The sequence below is a fragment of the Gavialis gangeticus genome, unplaced genomic scaffold, assembly GCF_001723915.1.
Source record: "Gavialis gangeticus isolate Ggan-Ray unplaced genomic scaffold, GavGan_comp1, whole genome shotgun sequence".
Lineage (NCBI taxonomy): Eukaryota > Metazoa > Chordata > Crocodylia > Gavialidae > Gavialis > Gavialis gangeticus.
The window spans coordinates 67,755,985-67,777,196 of record NW_017728993.1 but is presented as its reverse complement, the minus strand read 5'-3'; the positions used below and the strand labels follow the sequence as shown (position 1 = coordinate 67,777,196).

The 21,212-nt window shown below is 38.9% G+C and overlaps 1 protein-coding gene and 1 long non-coding RNA gene across 14 annotated transcripts in view; one reads left to right on the top strand and one right to left on the bottom strand.

Annotated features, from left to right (window-relative positions):
* Window positions 1–3,357, top strand: part of LOC109287025 — a 6,710-nt gene extending 3,353 nt beyond the window's left edge. The window contains exon 2 of the long non-coding RNA XR_002094738.1: window positions 1–3,357. This exon is cut by the window's left edge and continues 2,689 nt beyond it. This is a non-coding gene — a long non-coding RNA (uncharacterized LOC109287025).
* Window positions 1–21,212, bottom strand: part of DNM3 (dynamin 3) — a 414,896-nt gene that overhangs the window by 230,543 nt on the left and 163,141 nt on the right. For 10 of the 13 annotated variants that reach the window (XR_002094736.1, XR_002094737.1, XM_019501942.1 and 7 more), the window contains exons 14-15: window positions 20,980–21,009; window positions 8,822–8,935 (exon numbers count right to left, since the gene is read on the bottom strand). Coding sequence is in view for 11 of the 13 variants with exons in the window: in XM_019501942.1 (XP_019357487.1) it covers window positions 8,822–8,935; window positions 20,980–21,009 (144 nt within the window). In the remaining 2 variants the exon portion in view is untranslated. Of the gene's footprint in view, window positions 1–8,821; window positions 8,936–19,678; window positions 19,685–20,979; window positions 21,010–21,212 lie in introns of all 13 variants that reach the window. The other 3 variants (XM_019501938.1, XM_019501941.1, XM_019501937.1) reach the window with 2 other exon arrangements.

Here is a 21,212-nt window from a genome sequence, read left to right as displayed (position 1 = left end):
GACAGTTTCATGGTTCCACGACTGTACAAGCAGTCAAAACGATTGCATACAGTAGAATGTCTGATGTGAAAGACTTTTCCTATAGATAATACAACAACAAAAAAGGCAAATTAAAATCAGTACAAACACCTATTCACCACTAGGTCAGTGTTTCTGTACAATGGATCAGTTAGACAAGTCATTTTCTTTAAAAAATAAACTATTATGTCCAAAAAAGTAAGTAGAGGGAGAATGGGGGAAAAGAAAAAATAATATTTTTTTTAAGATGACGAATCATTTAATAAAAAGAAGAAAAACAGGAACTAAAGGAAGCAACTCCTTGACCTTACAGAAATGAAATAAAATTCCAGATAGACACATTGAAAAAAATGCTCAAAAAGGGAGAAAAAGCCACTGAGTCTTCAACCCTTTGTCAATAAGTTGCATGTTCTCCCTCCCCTGTTAGGGCTATTCCCTCTGGCTAATGTGTTTGTCTTAGCCAGATAGACTAAAACACTACCACCTTCCCCCACCCCCCACACACAAACACACTTCTGCAGACCACCCAAGTATCATTGCTATGTGGGAAATACTATAAGCAAAAAAAAAAAAAAAAAGTCAAATATCAGCATTTTTCAAACTTCTAGACATATTAAATAGTAAAATACAATAGTGTCAGGGTTAGGGAATCAAATATATTAATCAGAATGTGAAATATATAAAAAAGGTCTCATATGTCGAACAAGATCCAATTTCTTTACTTAAAAAAAAAAAAGTATTTTATTTTAGGAATAGCGCTTTTCTCATCTCCAGCTGCATATTTCAACCTTACTTGCAAAGAACTCTACTTACTAGAAATGTGCTGCACAGAAAATTCCAAGTTAAAATAACATTAAGGGTCAGGCTTTTACCTACAAGAGACAGGAAATACCAAAATTGAAGTTGGAACTCTTTTTATTCACTCTAGCGTGCTTTAGTACTGCATTATATATAGTTTCTTTAAAACATATATCACCCACTTGAATAGAGACCAGTACATGTTGCAATTGCATAAAATTTCAGTCTCAAGTCAGTTCCATAGCTACCAACAGTTAAAGTCAGACCCTTCAATGTTATTTTAATATAGGTTTGCGTAGTAGTCTACGAGGTTTTTTGCCTCTGCATTCCTATGCTTTCATAATATATGTGAAATATTGATTTACTTAAATCAAACCATATGTTATTAATTCCTTTATCATATATTGCACAAAAAATAGCCACTTAGTGTACAATTTTTGTAAACATGCAACAAGTGCCTTTATAAAGTATATATTAACCAACGGACTATAGCAGCCTGATCATGAAGTACTAAGTGAAATGGTTAGTTTAAGAACGAAATATACTCTCCTCAGTTCCACTTATTAAAAACATCCAACCACATTATTCTATTCAGTCTCCCTGTGTTTGGTCAGTAATTTCTAGAACACCACCAAATAACTCACCTCCTTTTATCCTCACCCTCCCAACCCCATTCCACAAATACTTGCTGCCCATATTAAAGTGTCCTGTGCATTTAGGGTTTGATCCTTTTGTGCTATTGGTTCCAAGGGTGCATTGTTTGGATTTTTTTTCCTAGACAATTGTTCTTTTTTGGAATGCCGAAACAATAGGAAGACACACTCCTAGGTTTTTCCTCCAGCGTAAAGATCCTTGACACATTTGAGCACCAAATCCACAAATGAAAACAAATGAAACTTATAATTAACAAATCATTTTATGTAGTTTTAAAAGCATTTTTGATTTATCATTTACTTTTCATGAAAGCAATGGAGTAGTCGACATTATGAACTTATCTTTTAAAAATGTCAGGCTATTGGAGGGCAAAAGTACAACTTTAAAAGTACTCAGTTGTAATTTCACTTGGAATTCCTATAACATTTTGAACAATAGTTGAAGACATTACACATCTATTGTCTTAACCGAAATAAATTATACATGGAGTTTTTGGTCGTGTTTTTTTTAATATACCTAAATTTCAACTTGCAAGGTTTAAAGCTGATAATGCATACATTTGAAACTAGTCTGTTACTTAAAGAAATATAGAAATTAGGACCAGAATAGTAGAATAGTTCATATCTATCATGAAACTTAAAAAACAAACAAACAAACAAACAAAAACACCTGAAAAATATCTATCTTGCATCCCTTTAATAAAAATCAACCCTATTCTAGCCAATGTTCAACCTGAAGTAATTTTTTAATTCCTTTTGTTCAGTATGGCACAGGTTTTAGAAAAGTCTAAAAATACAGTTAGAATGACCTCTGAAAACTACTCCTGCTGGCGCTAGTGAGCAACAATGACTTAAACCATGATTTGTATTAAAAAAAATATGGAACGTACTTTTTAATCCAACACCTTTTTTATTTTTTATTGTTTAACATAAGTTAGGCATGCTCAGGGGAATTTGAAATTAAAATGTTATATTAAATGAATTATTAGTAAACTAAGCTCCTTTTGAATGTTCTAAAGCAAAAGTTTCATATAACATCAGTTTCACTTCCAGCATATTCTGCCTTATTGGGTTGCTTCCATTTATACAGAAAGATTTTTTTTTTTTTTAACATGCAAGCTTGTGGTACTTATCTGCTCCTAGAAAATATGTACTGTGTAAACATATCCTTTATCTTGAATGTCAGTATTTCTGCATTTCTAAGAAGAGTAAAAACATCTGGTTAAATCATGACATGCTGTGCAATTACAGCATATAGGCAAACTTTTGTATGAACTGCATTTAAAATAAACCATGATTTAAATCATTGCTCTTTTAAAAACGTTCAGTGTGGCCATTCTATTGAAATCCCATCTCGTATAAATGTCAGCACAACTATTATGTAACAAAGGCATATTTTCTGAATAAAATCAAATGATGTACTTGTTCTACAGCTCCCTAATGTTTTAAAGTGTAATTCTGTCATGTGTGTTCCCTGCCCCTACAAATTCCCTAAACTTGGAATGGGACAGACTGATTCTTATGAGACGGTGAGGAAAGGACCCCCTGATGGATCCAAGGGATTGGCTGGACGGAGTTGTCATGTGTCTGCCTGTCTACACTTGCTGTGCAGAACATCCACTCACCTGTACAGCAGGCACAGACAGGCAGTCACATGACAACCCAGCCTGAATGACAACCAGCCAATGAGAGAACAGCTCTGACAGACTATAGCATCTTCACCAAGAGCTACAGCAAAGAATCATTTTTGGATTTCAGTCTGTTGGTTCAATAACTAAAGTCATGTGTACTTTTTATTATTATTAACTTGGTCATAATATTGAAACCCAACCAAAGTAAGATGAACGGTGCCTATAAAATAAAATAAAACCCACTGCTGAAATTTTTACTGTGCTTTCTATAGTACTCTTTTCCTAGTTGTTCTGATTAACTAACCATGATTATTACTTGTGCTCGGCTTTGCGGCACCTTTGTAAATGGGAAGATAAAAATACATTTCTCACTCGTACTTTAATAACCATAAATGAATTGGTTACTCATTTTTATTAAATTATGCATCGTTTGCGTACTTGTTAATCATACAAAAGAGAAAGTCTTTCTTTAACTAGGTAATTCTATACAAAAAAAAGATGCTGTTTGACTTAGAATCCTTCTTCCACCCCATCCTCCCCTTCACTAATCAAATTTTAGCCCTCTGGAGTCAAGAACATTCACTTCCTCATTCATTCTCACCCCTTCATCACAACATATACATTGTTTTATAACTGTAGTAAAAGTGTAAATTAAATTAAAACAATAAGATTTGGTTCCTGAATGGTGACAGTATATTTACCTTGAAATAAAAAAGTATTTTATTTGAAAAGGAAAATTATATAAATGTTGCAAATAAATGCAAAAAGTCAAATTGAAAGGGTTCCCAACCTAGGGTCCAATCCTACATTCCTTGTACACTAACATTTCCAAGAAAGTTGTTGCCAGTTTGGAGTTTACAAATTATACAGAATAATACCTTCTGATAGCAGTTCATTAAACATACAATAATTTTTACAAATTGTATCCTTTTCTTTGCAACGAAGAGTTTTGATTCACAAAGCTCTTTTTATTTCTTATCTCTTTTTCACACTGTGCTAGAACCTTGATAACAGGGTTACTAACCCTAAGACTTTTTTTTTAAACTGGCAATTGGAAAACTTTTTACTGGCAAACTATATATATCTATCTATCTATCTATCCATCCATCTATATATAGATACACACACGTTTTTACTATCAGAAAAACAAGCCTCGGGTTGGCAGTCCTGTGACTACAGCAGTGGTTTTCCACCCTGCTGCCCCTTCTAACCCAATACCTTGACACTTCTAATTACACTCTGCACCCTGCTTGCACCCCACCCCCCACAGTCTTCCCCCACTGGCACCACTCTCCCCTGTCATGGCACTGACCCCCCCCAGCTGTTGTCTCTTCCCCCCTTCCAAGCTCTGCAACACCATCCCTGTTGCAAGGAACTATGGAAACTCTGATGAGCCAGACAGCCATGACATACAGCTCACTGAAGGGCATCAAGCAGTGCACCTGCTTGGACACAAGATAGAGCTGCTCTGCTTTTTCTGTCCAGCATCAGTGCTTGAATATAGTTTGATTTGAGCACTGAATCTTGAAACAAGCTCAGGACTTCTTATTTTTATGGAGGCTCTATTATTTTTAAGGAATTTATGTACAGGCATTTTCAGGCTGGTTATTTACAGATGGTCTGTAAATTTTTGGACAACTGGCAACTTTGCTAACTCCCATTCTAACTCACAAACCCTATAATCTAAACACAAAACATGAGGTCTTTTAAATCTTCTAGCAAAGTTAATAGCTGCGAACTAATGTGAATTGCTAAGATTTGATTATTTTTTTAAAAATGAATTACAGATTACCTTACCCAGTAATGTTCTTGAAATTCTCTACTAATTAAAACTTTCATAGATTTCATAGACGTTTGGGCTGGAAGGGACCCCGGAGGATCATCAAGTTCACCCCCCTGCCCCAAGGGCAGGAAGTCAGCAGGGATCATAGGATCCCAGCAAGATAAGCATCCAAATGTGTCTAGAAGGCGTTCAAAGTAGGTGCTTGAACCGCCTCCGGCGGCAGTCTGTTCCAAAACTTGGGGGCTCAGACAGTGAAGAAGTTCTTTAGTTGTCAAATAAATGAATGCATTAGCCTTGTACTTAATTGCTCATTTATTAGCAATTAGTCCCATTAAAGATAATGGGATTAGTCATTTGATAATGTTACACATATGCGATAATGCTAAGGCCCCCATCTATAGGATGCGGACCTTAATTCACATTGGATCTCCCAGAAATTCATATAGAAATTCACACCTTTATCCAGATTTTTCTTAGTGTTCGAGGACTGATCAAACTCTCAAACGTTTTATTTTCTGCAAGCAGTAAAATACTCATTTATAATCACAAAGATTAAAACCCTTGTCCTTCTGTTTGAACAGCAACAAAATAATATCAATAAAGAATAATACAATCAGTTTGTTTCTAACTTCACTAGTCAAGTCAAACAAGAAATCTGGAAAGCTATCCTTAGGGAAATGCACTTATATCCAAAATAACTTACTCCAAAATAAATTCCATCATGAATTCTTTACTATGAAACCCAGAGCCCATAAATGAAGCAAAAACTAGCTTCTGCAAATGGCAGCAGCTTATAATAACCACTTACATTTATAGGTACTTTTAACCTCAAAGTAAGTCCCAACTATGCAAACTATAGGCTTCAGCCTACACGGGAAGAGCCTCACAGCCCCACTGTCCTACAGACATTGTACCTCAAGAGATGTCACTCAGAACAGTTCCCTGGCACACCACTGCTTCTACAATCCTTAATGGTTTGAAATGTAGATTCATTCTATGCCTAGTGAACTCCAATGCTTAATGGAGCAAGGACAGCAAGCACCATGTCCCTGCCTATTTCCCAATCTCTCTGGAGAAGGCAACACCACAAACAGAGCTCAAATCAGAGGATCACTGTGCTCAGGTCTGTGTAAAAACTGACCAGCTTATAAGTGGGAGGAATTCCTCATGGACTTACATAACCTGCAGCTGTAGAGAGCCGAGTCTCTACGAAAATTGGTAAATATGGATATCACTTTACACATCAGTGAAGATTACCAGCCCTAGGCTAGAATACAACAGCACATAGTCAAACTAATGGATAACTTATGATAAGAAATGACAACTATCTTACTTATTCAAAAATAAAGAGAATGTTTAGAGAAGAAAAACATAATTTCCCAAATAGGAATTGGGGTAGAAAAATCAAATGAAATGTAGTCTACTTCTATAAAAAATGGAGCACTGGACTTTTAATGACCAGTGGTGAGACTCTTCAATTTTAACCTTTTACATAAAACATCAAACATCTGAATTTGCTGATTGTTAAGTCTGAAAGGTCTACATCTTAAAACAGGGTAAAAATCTGATAATATTTTTGTGATCTCTACTCCAGGAGATAACTGACAAGAACAATATTTCACTCCCCATTAACCAGGAGATCTCTGTAGCATCTGAGATACTGCACTCTTATCTCCCTCTTCATAATTTAAAGAGCTACTGTGACATGTCCTACACCAATCTATTTAACTACTGCCCTTTTCATGGCAAGTGCCAAGCAGTTGTTCTTGTTTTTCCACATATTAAAGGTAGTTATGCAATGGCAAGACACCTTTACATGATCTGCACTCTTCAGAAGTTATCAGGTGACTTTGGCTAATAAGACTATAGCTAAGTAAGCAATTTAAATTAGTGTAGCACAGCAGAAGACGCTTTCAAACGTTCACTTCCTGCTGACCTTAAATACAGAACTCAAGAATTCCCACAATTCACTTTTGATGCATTTCTAAGCACTTGAGATAGCACTTAGCCAGAAAAGTTAACAACATTGAACTCTTAAGGATGCAAGAATATTTCCAAGGAGATATGCTGGTAACATCATTAACCAAAAAAAGAAAACACCAAGTGATGGACCCCTGGAAACCAAAGAACAATTTTCCCATGATATGATAATAATGCAGAACATTTGGTTCACTGGAATTTTCAGTAACTTCTACATTATAACTTAAAAGTATTAACCATCCCTTATTTTTCTCAAATAAATGTTTAAAATGCCATAGAAGAATAATGTCTGCTTTCAAACCTGACCATTTACAAACACACCCACAAATTTGATTTCTTGAATCTATTGTTTTTATGACCTCATAGTAATCTAAACAATACCCTGCCAGAATTTTGAAGACCAAACCACTTCCTTTCACATGTACTGTAGTTCTTAATTACTCTAATTTATTAAAAATATTTTGATCATAATAGATAATAGCCCCCAGTGTAAATTAGAAATACCTATACCCCTGTGAGATTTAACCAAAGGCATGGGCCTTCCAAATTAACCTTGCACAAGCTCAAATTTAGAATCCATCCCAAAATAAAGACTATTTCTCGAAAACACTACTATTAACACTCTTTGCAATGACCTAATACAATATGCCAGGTATATTTAAGATCTCTACTCTACTCAGTGAGTGCATCTACACATGGCATTAATATGCCTGGATAAACTCTGGCACAGTTTGCACCAGAGCCTATCACTCCTAGACGCATTTACACATACACCCAGGCCACAGCATATTGAGCCATGGTGCTCTAATCCCGGATGGCAGGTGGTCCAGGGAGTCAGCCTGCCAATCAAGAGCTGCTCCACCCCAGTTCACCAGGCTGCGGAGGGGGGGCTGAGGCATGAGGGTGTTACAGTATGGGTCTAGCCAGCAGGCAGTCCCCACTCTGTGGCACCCTTGTGCCCCAGCCATCCCCGGTCACCATCTATACGTACACTGTGGCACATACTAAATAACTCCACCATAGGACAGTACATGTGTCAGGCAGTACTATCCTACATCAGAATTAATTTACTGCAGCCTAATAATGCTGCATGTGTAGATGGTGACGCTTTACTGTGAAGCTAATTAATCAACTCCACAGTAAAATGCATGTGTAGATGTGCCCAGGGTGTCTAAAACCAAGTTTCCTGAACTATGATGTTTATAAAGCCAAAACAAAAAACAAACAAACCATTTTTCCTCCAAAACTGCCATCAAACACCTTATCTCCCTCCCAAATCAAAACCACCCTACTCCCAACAAAAGGAATTAAGTTACGATTTATTTAAAACAGCGCAGAAGCATTGGAAAGTGACATATTACCCATAGTTACAAACTTGTTATTTTTAACTCTCATTTATTGCTTAACTGAATATGCTTTCGTATGAATAGTATTTTATAACTCAAGTGAATTTACTTGACCATAAGGACCATAAGCTTGAAATCAAGTTAACACCACTAAAAAGTTATTCACAATTCCAGGCCTCTGACATTCAGCAGAAACACAGCTATAATATTTAAAAAATGAATCTATTTATAAGAACAATAACTCAATACTTTTACTTTACATATTAGATGCAACAAAATCAAAATGGACCACAAAATTCCAGCACGTTCTTGTCTTTACACCTTGAAAGAGTTAAGGATTAGAAGTTTATATTCAATGAGAAGGAATATTATATTTATCTTCTCAAAAATTATATAGAAGTCTCAACAGTATCAGTAGTCCCTTAAACAAAAGGAATAGATAACTGCAAGAACGCTAGTCACCTAAAATGTGATATCCTAAAGTAAGTCAGGTTAGAAGAAAAATAGGACTAGGAACTCAAGTTCAGTGCAAGCAAAAAGTACAATCTTCATGAGAAGCATGTCAATAAACACAATCATATTTCCTATGGGCATTAATCGTTACGTCCTTACCTCATCATCTTTATACCAGGACAAGCTTTCTGCAGTCAGAACAAACCAGTATTCCTTGGAGCCTCCTTTCATGATACCAATGTTGTTGATGGTCAACCAGCCCTTCCGGATTACCTGTACAGAATTGTAGTCAGACATATGGTTAAGGTAATCCCTTGTTGATTACACACCAAATCCAAATCCGATGCTACATTCATTCTCAAAACAAACTGCTCTTTAAAAAGTAACTTTTTCATTTTCTGACCAAGTTATAATCTAATATCTGCAGGTTCTGATGACTACAAGAAAGAAAAAACACAATATAAAACAAAAATGACCATTTTAACACATAGGGAAAGTGGAGGGAAGTCTAGGCATGGTCATGCTGTAGTTAGATCCTTATGTATAAAGGTTAAATATCAAATGTGTGATTCTAGCACAACTGCTAGCCAAGTAGTAGTAAACTGTGGAAACCTGCATGAAAAACACCAGGACTTAAACCTTATATTTACTTCACTGCTGTGTCTATAAGATTTTTAAGCATAGAGGCCATTTCTGCAGCTGGCTATTTGAGCCACCAGCTTAGTCTGTGGCTTCTGGAAACCTTATACATCAGAGAAAAGGACTTTTTGAAGGGTCCCATCAACTTAGAAAGGAGGCCTTGCATAATTTATATCCTTTCAAAGAAAAATGACTACATTTACAAAAAAGTAGACAGAAAAAGCAAAAGACTAGAAAAGATAAAGAGGAGAAAGAGGAAAAGAAAGGAGTATATAAGACAGACGACTTCTTTTTGTGTCTCTACACCATAAAATGTCCATTTCATCACACACAATTTTGCTTGTTTATTGTACTTTGCAACATATTTCATTTCACATGAGCCTTCAAGCAGTGGGCGCTACAACAGGTGTTTCATAGTCTGAGGCTCTGTGCTGCAGTCACATGTGGCTGAATCAGTGGTATTGCCCCACTTCTTCACTAGTTCCTTGGAGCGCCCGACTCCAGTACATAGGCAGTTGAGACACTGCCACCTTTGCCATGGTTTGTCAGGTACCGGTGGTAAGAACTCAGTCACTGGAACATCCATTTTTTGTTGTCAGGTATTTTCTTCAGCCTCTCGTTCCACATCTGTAGTCATGTCTCCTTGGGTTTCATTGAGAGGTTGGGTGCTGGTTAGAAAACTCCTGCATGACTTCAGATGTTTGTGTGCTGTGTGGTCATACAGGGAGTAGATGAGTCTTTCTTCAGACAACTAGCACAAGTTTCCAGATTACAGGTCCTGGTTCTCATAGGGGACTTCAATCACCCTGACATCTGCTGGGAGGGCAATACACCAGTGCACAAGAAATCCAGCAAATTTTTGGAGAACGTTGGAGACAACTTGCTGGTACAAGTGTTGGAGAGACCAACTAGGGGCCATACTCTTCTTGACCTGTTGCTCACAGGCAGGGAAGAATTGGTAGGGATGTAGAAGTGGATGGCAACTTGGGCAGCGGTGACTACAAGATGACTAAGTTCAGGATCCTTACAAAAGGAAGAAAGGAAAGAAGCAGAGTATGGACCTACAACTTTAGAAAAGCAGACTTTGAATCCCATGGAGAACTGATGGGCAGGATCCCCTGGGAGGCCAGGCTGAGGGGGAAACCAGTCCAGGACAGCTGGTAGTATTTTAAAGAATCCTTACTGAGGGCACAGTAACAAACCACTCTGCTGTGCAGGAAGAATAGCAAATGAGGAAAGCGACCAGCTTAGCTTTGCAGAGAACTCTTTGTTGAGCTTAAACACAAAAAGGAAGCTTACAGGAAGTGGAATCTTGGACAAAACCTGGAAGGAGTATAAGAATATTGCTCAGGTATGCAGGGATGAAATCAGGAAGGCCACAGCACAACTGGAGCAAGTTGCAGGTAGTAAGGGATGCAAAGGGTAACAAGGGTTTCTACAAGTATGTTAGCAACAAGTGGACGGTCAGAGACAGTGTGGGTCCCTTACTGAATGGAGGAGGCAACCTAGTGACAGACGATGAGGAAAAGGCTGAAGTACTCAATGCCTTTTTTATCTCGGTCTTCACAGACAAGTTCAGCTTCTAGACTACTGCACCTAGCAGCACAGTTTAGGGAAAAGGTGAGCAGCCCCCAGTGATGAAAGAACAGGTTAGGAACTATTTAGAAAAGCTGGATATGTACAAGTCCTGGGGTTGGATGCAATATATCCAAGGGTGCTGAGGAAATTAGCTGATGTGGCTGCAGAGCCACTGGTCATTATTTTTGGTAACCTGTGGCAAACAGGAGAGGTCCTGGATGACTGGAAAAGGGGAAATATAGTACCCATCTTTAAAAAAGGGAAGTAGGAGGATCTGGGGAACTACAGACAAGTCAGCCTCACCTCAGCCCCCAGAAAAATCATGGAGCAGGTCCTCAAAGAATCCATTTCTAAGCACTTGGAGGAGAAGAAAGTGATCAGGAACAGTCAGCATGGATTCACCCAGGGCAAGTCATGCCTAACCAACCTGACTGCCTTTTATGATGAGACTAACCAATTGCCTGTCAAGAATGATGGGGGAGAGGGGGCTGGGATGGAGTGCTGCCACCTAACGTCCCATGCTTCTGCTGTTCTGCCTCTTGCAGGGAGTGGGGAGGCCTTGGCTGGCCTTGGCTCCCCCACCCTCTGTCTGGTCCAAGGCACAGCTTCGGAATCATGGCAGTGCTCCCCCATGCTTGAATCACTCTGATTGGCTGTTTCCATCAGCCAATCAGTGTGCCAAGAAAGCGTTACAGACAGACAGACTTAGGCTTTTATAATATTAGAATAACTGGCTCTGTGGATGCGGGGAAAGCAGTGGACTTAATATACTTTGACCTTAGCAAGGCTTTTGACACCACCTCCCATAGCATTCTTGCAAGCAAACTGAGTTGGATGAATGGACTGTACAGTGGACAGAAAGCTGGCTGGATTGCTGGGCTCAAAGGAGATTGTCATAGATCAATGGCTGAATGTCTAGTTGGCAGCCAATATCAAGTGGAGTGCCCTAGGAGTCAGTCCTAGGGTCAGTTTTGTTCAATACCTTCATTAACAATCTGCAAAATGAGATGGATTGCACACTCAGCAAGCTCACAGATGACACCAAGCTGAGAGGAAAGTAAGTATGCTGGAGGGCAGAGCTAGGATTCAGAGTGACCTAGACAAATTGGAGGATTGGGCCAAAAGAAATTTCATGAGGTTTAACAAGGACAAGCGCAAAGTCCTGTACTTAGGATGGAACAATCTCATGCATTACTACAGGCTTGGGACTAACTGGCTAATCAGCAGCCCTGCAGAAAAGGACCTGTGGGTTAAAGTGGGCAACAAGCTGGATATAAGCCAACAATGTGCCCTTGTTGCCAAGAAAATTAACAGCATACTGAGCTGCATAGTAGGAGTGTTGCCAGATTGAAGGAAGTGATTATTTCCCTCTATTCAGAACTGGTGAGGCCACACATCTGCAGTACTGCGTCCAGTTTTGGGACCCCCACTATAGAAAGGATGTGGACAAGTTGGAGAGAGTCCAGAGGAGAGCAATGAAAATGGTTAAGGGGCTGGGGCACATGACTCAGAGGGAGGCTGAGGGAACTAGGTCTATTTAGCCTGAAAATAATTGTGGATTGTGAACCCCACTCCAGCTCAGGCTGAGACAACCCCAGCCTGCAGCTCATTCTCCCTCCCTTCCTGCAAAAAGGACTGGAACTGGGAGGCAGGGGAGCAGGTCTAGGGGAGAAAGGCTCCAGACAGGCTCCTCAGCTAGACTGGCTCCAAAGTGGAGCCTGATTCCCCCTTCCCCACCCCTGGCCCAACAGGCAAACATCTGTTGGGTCAGGGGGACTGCTCTAACTCATGACACTTTATGTAAAGTGCTATGAGTTAGAGTATGGGCCTGTGCATCTGTCAGCATCCATAATTCCACTCCATTCAGAATTCACATAGGTTCAATTAGTGAAAAAGCTTTGACATGTATGCAATGAGAGAATAGTTTACATTAACAGCATAGGAACATAAGAATTGCCATTTACTGGGTCAGACCACAGGCCCATCTTGTCTAGTATCCTGTGTCAAACAGTAGTATAAAGTAGATGCAGAAAGGAAGAGTTAACCGAGTATGACCAGGATTTTTTTCTAATGTTCCTCTCTCACTTGCAGCCTCCAGCAGCTAAGGTCTAGGAAGTTCCAATTCATATATTGTACCCCTCACTCCCATACTCAATAGCTACTTTCATCCAAGAATATGTCTAGTCCCTTTTTGAATCTGGCTAAAATTAATTAATATTCATTAACAAGGACAAAGAAGAAAGGCCCATGGTGTTGCCTTTGGGTCTTGAACTGGCCCTCCATACTGCATGCTGCACAGTATGCAACCCTGAGGCTAGGAGTTCAGAGCAGCTGCATCTCCCAGCTCTGGGGATGTGTGGGGTGCCCCCACAGCTATAAGTCTCCAAGCTGAAGGGACTCCCAGGTGTGGAAACTTGCTTCTTGCTGGTGCAAGAAGAGCCCAGGATTGGGCTTCCTCTGCACCAGCAATAAGCCATGATAGGATGTATTGCATGATCCCACAATTTCACCTCCTGCCATGTACAACTTATGGCCTGTAGAACTTTTGGATTTGGCTCTTGGGTCTCCAAGCAGTATTCAGCAGTGGCGGGCATCTTCTGTTGGAACTCTCTCTATGTCCCTGGGAAGAAAAGCTGCAGCAGCAGCAGGGCCCTACCACCCATCTGCTGTTGACCCAAGGTGGGTCATCCCAGCCCAAAGCCACAACAGATTGCCTACCTCTGACCTATGGTGCAAACTAAGCAGACTGATGGGAGCAACAAACCTGTGAAGAAGTTCTATCATCTCTCTGTTAATTTGCATGCTAATAAAACAAACAAACAAAAAAACCCTTTAAAAAAAGTGTGACTTTTTACCCCATATACCAAAACATGTTGAAGGCAGGTTTGAGAGCACACTGGGAAAGGCACCACTGTACAAATCCAAAGGTACATCACATCCCTGTATTAAATTACATTTTAATACATCTACTAAAATTAGTGAACATCTCACTGAACCTAATTGGAAACAACCATATATGGAGTGTGTGTGTGTGTGTGTGTGTGTGTGTGTGTGTGTGTGTGTGTGTGTGTGTGTGTGTGTGTGTGTGTGTGTGTGAGAGAGAGAGAAACTAAACTAATGTGTGTGTGTTTGATATACATATAAGATGTGTGATAAAGATGTGTGTGTGTTAAATATATGTAGAGATATAGATAGAGTATAGGTAGAGTATAGATAGATATGTGTGTGCATGACGTGTGTGTATTCAATAAATGCATGTATACACATACATACAGCTGACATGAACTACAATGCAGTGGAATTGTAGTAGTTTAATTAAATAACCGCAGCACTGCAGTAGGAATTTTACAAACAAATCAGACAGTTATGGTTTATTCAGCCAACTTCCTCAGCCAGCTCCCAATATAATGATATTTATACACCATCTTCTGAATGATTCAAAGCACTTCAAACAGAAAGTCTCACATGAAACATGCAAGAAATGAAAAAAGAAAAGAAAAGACCAAAGATAAAAGGAGGTTAAAGCAGCAGGATGCCTGCTGAGTTACAATTTAAAATACTGAATTACTGTAAGGAGCAATACACCACTCAGGGAAAGCAGCAGCAGCAGACAGACAGCCAAACCAATGCTGTATTTATGGTTCGTTAGAACAGGGACCATGGAAAGCTGATTCTGCAAGAGGCTGGAATGAGGATAATGGCAAGATGCAAGAAAGGACCCAAAGATGAAGGTCTGAGTGCAAGTTCTGGATATATGTATTTTGTGATCACTTAAATAAAAAGAAAACAAGATGTCATGCATGGTTCATACAATGTTTTCCTCTGGTTCATGTTAAACTCTCAGTTGCAAATATGTGCTTTGATAATCTGAGGGAGGGGATGATTGTAGAATGTTAAGAACCATCTGACATTTAAAAATTCTTTTTAGTTAAGAATAAGGAAATTCTTTTAACATTTTTTCTGTTTTGCTAACAAAAAAACCAAATCCTTGTAATAGGACTCCCAAAAGAGGATCTCTTTGTGGTCCTGAAGAATTGACCAATGCCACCTCCTAGAGATCTATAATCCTTAACAGATATATACAGTAGGCAAGCTGGTTCGGTATTATCACTAATCAGTCACCTTCCTATTATCTATTCAATAGTCGAAGGGATCTGTCAGCTGTTTCCTCAAAGAAGGATTCAACTGTCACTCCTACAACATACCAATAGCCAGAAACCAAGCCAAGGCAACACCTTGGGCGTGTGTGTTTTCCCTTCACCTCCTCACAAAAAGGGTACTAAGCTCCATCAACGTATTGAAGTGTGTAAAGGAAGAGCAGACCAAAATGCCAAGTAATTAGAGACTGGATGTTATGAAAGGGGAAATTTAGATGTAGGGAATGAGCATGGGGCCATATGTTACTATGACTAAATAGTTCAAGTTTCTAGAAATATTACATGGGCATACTTTATAAATTTAAATACTACAAATAAGTGGTAGGGTGGGAGCATTGTTGTAAACCATGATGGTCCAGGACACAGGCAAGAAGCAAGGGTTTTTAGTGATACCTTTTACTGGACCAACTATATAGTTGCAAGTGATGTTAGGCCCATTCTACATGTGTAGGTAAAGGCACAATTAGATCTAATGCATGTTCTGCTCAATCGTGCCTCCAGCCATGCCACATGTACATGGCAAGAAGCACAACCATGGACCTGTGCATTAGATCCAGTCACACCTTACTGCTGGTGTAGAGGAAACCCAATTCTGGGCTCCCCCTGCATCAGCAAGCAGGCACCCATAGCTGGGAGCCCCCTTTACTAATGGGGCTCCCAGCCATGGGGACCACGTATGCTGGGACTGAGTCCCAGAGCTGATGGGGCCCTGGGTCCTGGCTACTCATGGGGCATAGCCAGGACCTAGAGCCCCACTGAGGCAGCTATAATCCCCAGGACTCAGGGGCTGGACCCCTGTGGCTGGGAGCCCTGCTAGCTGATGGGGCTCCCAGTTGCAGGGAGACCCTGCTACACACGCAAATTAAAGCTTGATAGCAACCAGCTATAAAGTTAGTACACATTTTTGAGATCTAACTTTATAGCTGGTTGGAGCTTTTTATTGTACAATAGCTATTTGCATATGGGGCTAGTCTCAAGGTAATTGCTGAATTAATCAGTTAATTATACACTACCTGCAACATGTAGAGTGGGCTTACATGGCTTTGGGTCTGAGCTTCTACAAATTCTATAACTTCTACAAATAAGTGGCATTTCAGTATTTTCAGGAACAAGGGCTGCTTGCAGATGTGGGGAAAAAAACCAAGTGTTTTACTTTAAACTCAGCGCACTCCTGCACCAAGCCCAGTGCGTGCCCAGAAGAGGCATCACGTTAGTTGGACCCAGTTTGCCCAATGTCTATATAGATTGCCTGCTTCAGTGGGGCTTTTTGGTGCCTTTATCTAATAGCTGATCGAATCAGCTATTAGATAAAAGCACCAAAAAGCCCTGCTGAAGTGCCCAATAATGTGCTGCTTTTTCCAGTAAAGCACGGGTTTTTGTTTTGTTCTGTTTTGTTTTCACATCTGTCAGCGCCCAATGTTATCTTAAAAAAAAAGGCTCAGGCTACACTGAAAGCTCCAGAAAGGGACACACACTAGCTAAGTATTATTGTTCAGATTTTCAGACTGGAGTCTCAAACTGGCTTTACCTCTCAAAAATTAACCCAAACCTTACCTTATCTTTGATATGAACAGCATAGATTTTTAAAGAAATGTCTCAGTCCCTATAATTTACCTTTAACCAATGTGCTGTTTAACTTTTGTGCTGCTCTCAACAAGCAGAATGATAAAACAGTATTTGTTTTCATGATCGTTTATACTCTGTTTCATTTCCCAATGCATCAGTGGCAAATACTCACAAGGATTTTTTTAATCATATTACTGAATTTCATTTTTCATGTACCGGATACTGATGACATGAGTTATGAATGTCAGGAAGGTGAGAAACATTAACAGTACACAAGAAGTGTGTGGAGATAATATTCTGTCTGGAAGTTGGATAGTATGAACAGGATGAATAAAGGATGACACAGTTCCTTCCTTCAGAATTTGGAAAACTAAACCAGGGTAACTGAAGAAAAAAAAAAAACTTCTGGAGGTGTGTGTGCGCGTGCGCATGTGTGCGTGCACACACATGTGCACCAGAGGAAGTCGTTTTGCAGATAATTCAGCTGCACAAAAACAAATGATATCTGTTCCCTTCCCTCTCCACTGTTTCATGAGTAAACAGGAAAGCAGGATTTGACGGGCAAAAATAAATTTGTATAAACTAAAAATGGATGCACAACTTACTACAGCTATCTCTATGAATTAAAAAAACACCTTAAGTAGAGCAAATTGTAGGATAGGGTGATTGCATTAAGTAAGTGTCAACAGTTGTGCTAGCTACTTTTAAAAGGTAATATGTGAAAGACTAGATTTATATTCAGTCCAAGGAGGCAGGAAAAAGGGTAAGCGTTCAAATCAGCAGATCAAGACTCCAACCAGCAGGAGCAAAACAGAAGCCACTGGCCAAGTTAGAGTATTTGCATGTATACACAACTGGTCCACCAAAGCTTTGCTAGTTACAATGCAATTCCTAAAATTACTTTGTCTACTTATAATACTACTTATAATATGGTAGAAAACTTGTCCCAACTGGCAGCATCATAAAAAGCAAAAGAATAGCAACATATCAGTGAATAAAACATTAGAATTTTCCTTATGTTAAAATGTGAAGAGCTTCACTGGTGCTAGAGGCCAGAAGAGAATAATGTTTTGGAGGAAGATCTACTTCAAAGGGTGGAAAAGAAGATTAGTGAATTATATGAATCCAAAGGTCTTCTTGCAGTTGGCTCAGAAAACAGTAGAATACTGGTTTGTATAGAAGGCAATCATCAAAATACTCAGGGTACCTTCCATTATAACTCAAATTAAGAGCTCAACTGTGAACACAGACCAAATGAATTCTATATCTTGTTCATCTCCTTAGCTTGCAAACTTATCACCTCTAGGAGACTGTTTCCCAAACAAGTTCCTGGGCATAAGGTGCCCTTCTTTGGGTTGTCATTGCTTCCTATCAGTTCCCACGGCAGATAATAGATCTTGTGACTGGAAAAGTGATGGTACTGGCTTAATTCCTAAAGGTACTTCCTTTGATGGAGAATTCAGCTTTTGGTGAAACAAAAAGGACATAAGCATTAAGAAACATCATATGCATCCAAATACAGTTAAGCAAAATTGAAGTGATAAAGCAAATTAAGATGGAATGGCATAGTAGCAGAACTGAAAGCTGGTAAAGAATGCGAGTGTTCAAGCCACTGGTCTACTCCTACAATCTTATGAAGTGAAAACTCTACAGCACTGCACATCTCTAAGTCATTTTGAAATTTAAGATACGGTAATCAAAGCGGATCAGGGGTTTCAAAGATACAACCCATGGAGCTACATCATCCAGCCCCTGGTGCTGGCTCTGGGTCTTGATTTGATCCACAGGCAGCACACAGCACTTGCTCCAGGACCTGAACTGCAAGGGGCACCTATGAAGAGCCAGTTAAGGAACTGCCCCATCCCCCCTTCCCATGGACTTGCACCACCCACACTGGCCAGTCTGGGACATGCACTGTGTACGGTGCAAGTCCCAAAGTGGCTGGAGTGGGTGCTGGATCCAGCATGGAGGGAGGGGTCTGCGAGTCCCCTGCATGCTGAATCTAATATATGTTCCAACTAGTGTAGGACTGCACTGCACGTAGCACCTGCTCCAGACAGTCTGGGTCCCATGCTACATGTGGTGCCCATGCTGAACTGGCTGGAGTGGGTGCCACGTGCAATTTGCATCTGGATGCACTGGAACAGGTACTAGATCCAGCATGTGGGGGAGGGGAGGATCCATGGGACCAGCCCCATGTTGTTCATCTGACCTGTGGACCAGTCCTGTATCATTCATCTGGGCCAGATGAGTTTGACAGCTCTAGACTAGATCATCATAAAATGTTCCACAGTAAAACAGGTGCCTCTTACTCAAGAGAACTGTCTCTTCCCTACTTAAGACATTCTAGTTTCACTTTAAATGACAGACATGGGTTCTTATTTTCATCCACTCGTCTTTTCAGACAGATTCTTTTACCTAAAGCTATCATTCTAGATTATACAACAAGTCAAAGGCATTTAAGAGGTAGAGTGTGCTGACAACATGAAGCAAAAGGATTAATGAAAACTGAAGAAAATGGTGCAAGTTATCTCTGACCCCTGAAGGTGAGCAATGATCAACAGAGTTCACACAAATTCAATCACTGATTCAGAGGAACAAGAATCATCCCTGGTTTGAGTTTAGTAAAAAACCAGAACCAAGCCTATTGGATCCAAACTCGCAAGGCTTTTCGAAAGGTTTCAAATCAATTTAAGGTTCAGATTTAGCCCCTACTCCAATTGTAATGGTTACTCCATATGGGGTAATACTAGTATTTTGCTACTGAATTACCTTAAATTCTGTTTTTAAGCAATATGTAAGATCCATCACATACTCTCACATTGAAGGTGATAAATGACTGAACACATAAAGCAATGACACCTTTTGTGTTTGAAAGTTCTATTGGAAATGAGATTTTCACTTAAAGTGATAATGTTTAACAAAATTTTAGTAACTGATAAAACCATAACTTTCACCATGCAAACTATACAGTTAAGACTTTGGTCAGTCTTCATGAACCAGTTTTTTTCTAGAAGTGCTATATAAAACAAAGTTTCATACTGGTTATGTTAAACAGATTTGAAGACGGACTAACCTGTGGCTTAAAAAGAAATCTTGAGTCAGGCCAAAACCTCAGGCGGTAGCAAAAAGGTCAAAGATTAAGTGTAATAAGATAGATTAGTAGAGAAAAAGAGGAGCAAAAAGTATGCTTCACAGAAATCCGTGTTACATATTTTCCACAGATATAATCCAAATAAATATGACCTTATTTCTGCAATGAGTAGTAATCCTCTTCTTCATCATTATTCAAAGCATATTACAAACAATGAGGAAGATATGGCATTGCATAAAGGTACCCAAAATCATCTGAGGGTAAATTTAATCATATTTCCAACAAATCATTAAATCAATTCTGTTTAGTCCCATATGCCTTACTCAAAAGCTGAACATAACATTTTACTCTTTTTATACTGGTTATTGCTCTAATTTGTCACAATAAACAACAAACCAAAAATGGATTAGTTATACCAGATAGAGCCTATCAAAGAATACATGTTATACAGCAGAAAGCACAACCAAAATTTATCATTCATCTCTAAGTCACTGAACTGAGTGTGACTTGTTACAAAAATGAACTGCTAAATGTTTCGAGTATTAAGTATAAATCACAATATAACATTCATTCAACTACTATTAAAATTTACTTGTAAGATGGAAGAGTTGGGAAAGAGTCTATTCCTAACATACTGATCTTTCCAATTTTACAAATAAAATGGTAAGAAAATTCTAGATATTTACAAAATTATATCAGGATGTTTGTTTATTGGTTCTGTGCTTGCCAAAAAATATTTTTGTAAGTTAAGATACAAGGCCCTTTTTAAACAGTTGTCACTCAAGAAATAACTGATATCTCCTTTTAGTTACTGAAATCAACATTCACCCACCTTTCAAAAAGGCAGAGCACCTCCATCAGTTGTGAACATCAGATAAAGGAATATTTTATTTTCCAATGATATTTATAAAAGGACACTGATAATTAGTTGTTTTAGTTGGTTTGTTTAAAACAGTAAGTTAAAAATTTTAAGCTTTTTTGGAAGCATTAATATACAATTTAGTTGTTTTAAAAAGTTGGTAATTTAATGAACTATAACATACGTTTTATTGAAACTTTAATATGACAATTTTAGTTGCACTACTTCAGATTTGTAAATCACAGCAGGTTAGTCATAGTGAAGGGATGAACTGCGATTGTATTTCACTGGGGTGTTAAAGATGAGATAGTTTAACAGTAAAATGTTTAACTGCAAGCATTCTCTAATGAGTTAGCAACAAACTTCGCCCTTTGAGAAGTTAAATGAAAAAGCAACAATAAAGCTTACAGAACTTAGCTCGTACAATTTGCCTTGAAGGCGGTAGATTGGTTCCCTGAAATAGCAAAGAATTATAAAAATAAAGTTTTATTTCAGAATCATTTTCTCTCCATGGAAGTAATTTTGTTAAGCTAAAACAATTAATAATAAAAAGTCTGTTTAACATTATCTCTATAATGTGTGAATTTCAAAGTGTTGTTTTTTTTTTAAACCAACAAATTACAAATTTTCACATTTTTTCCTTAAACCCCAATGTTT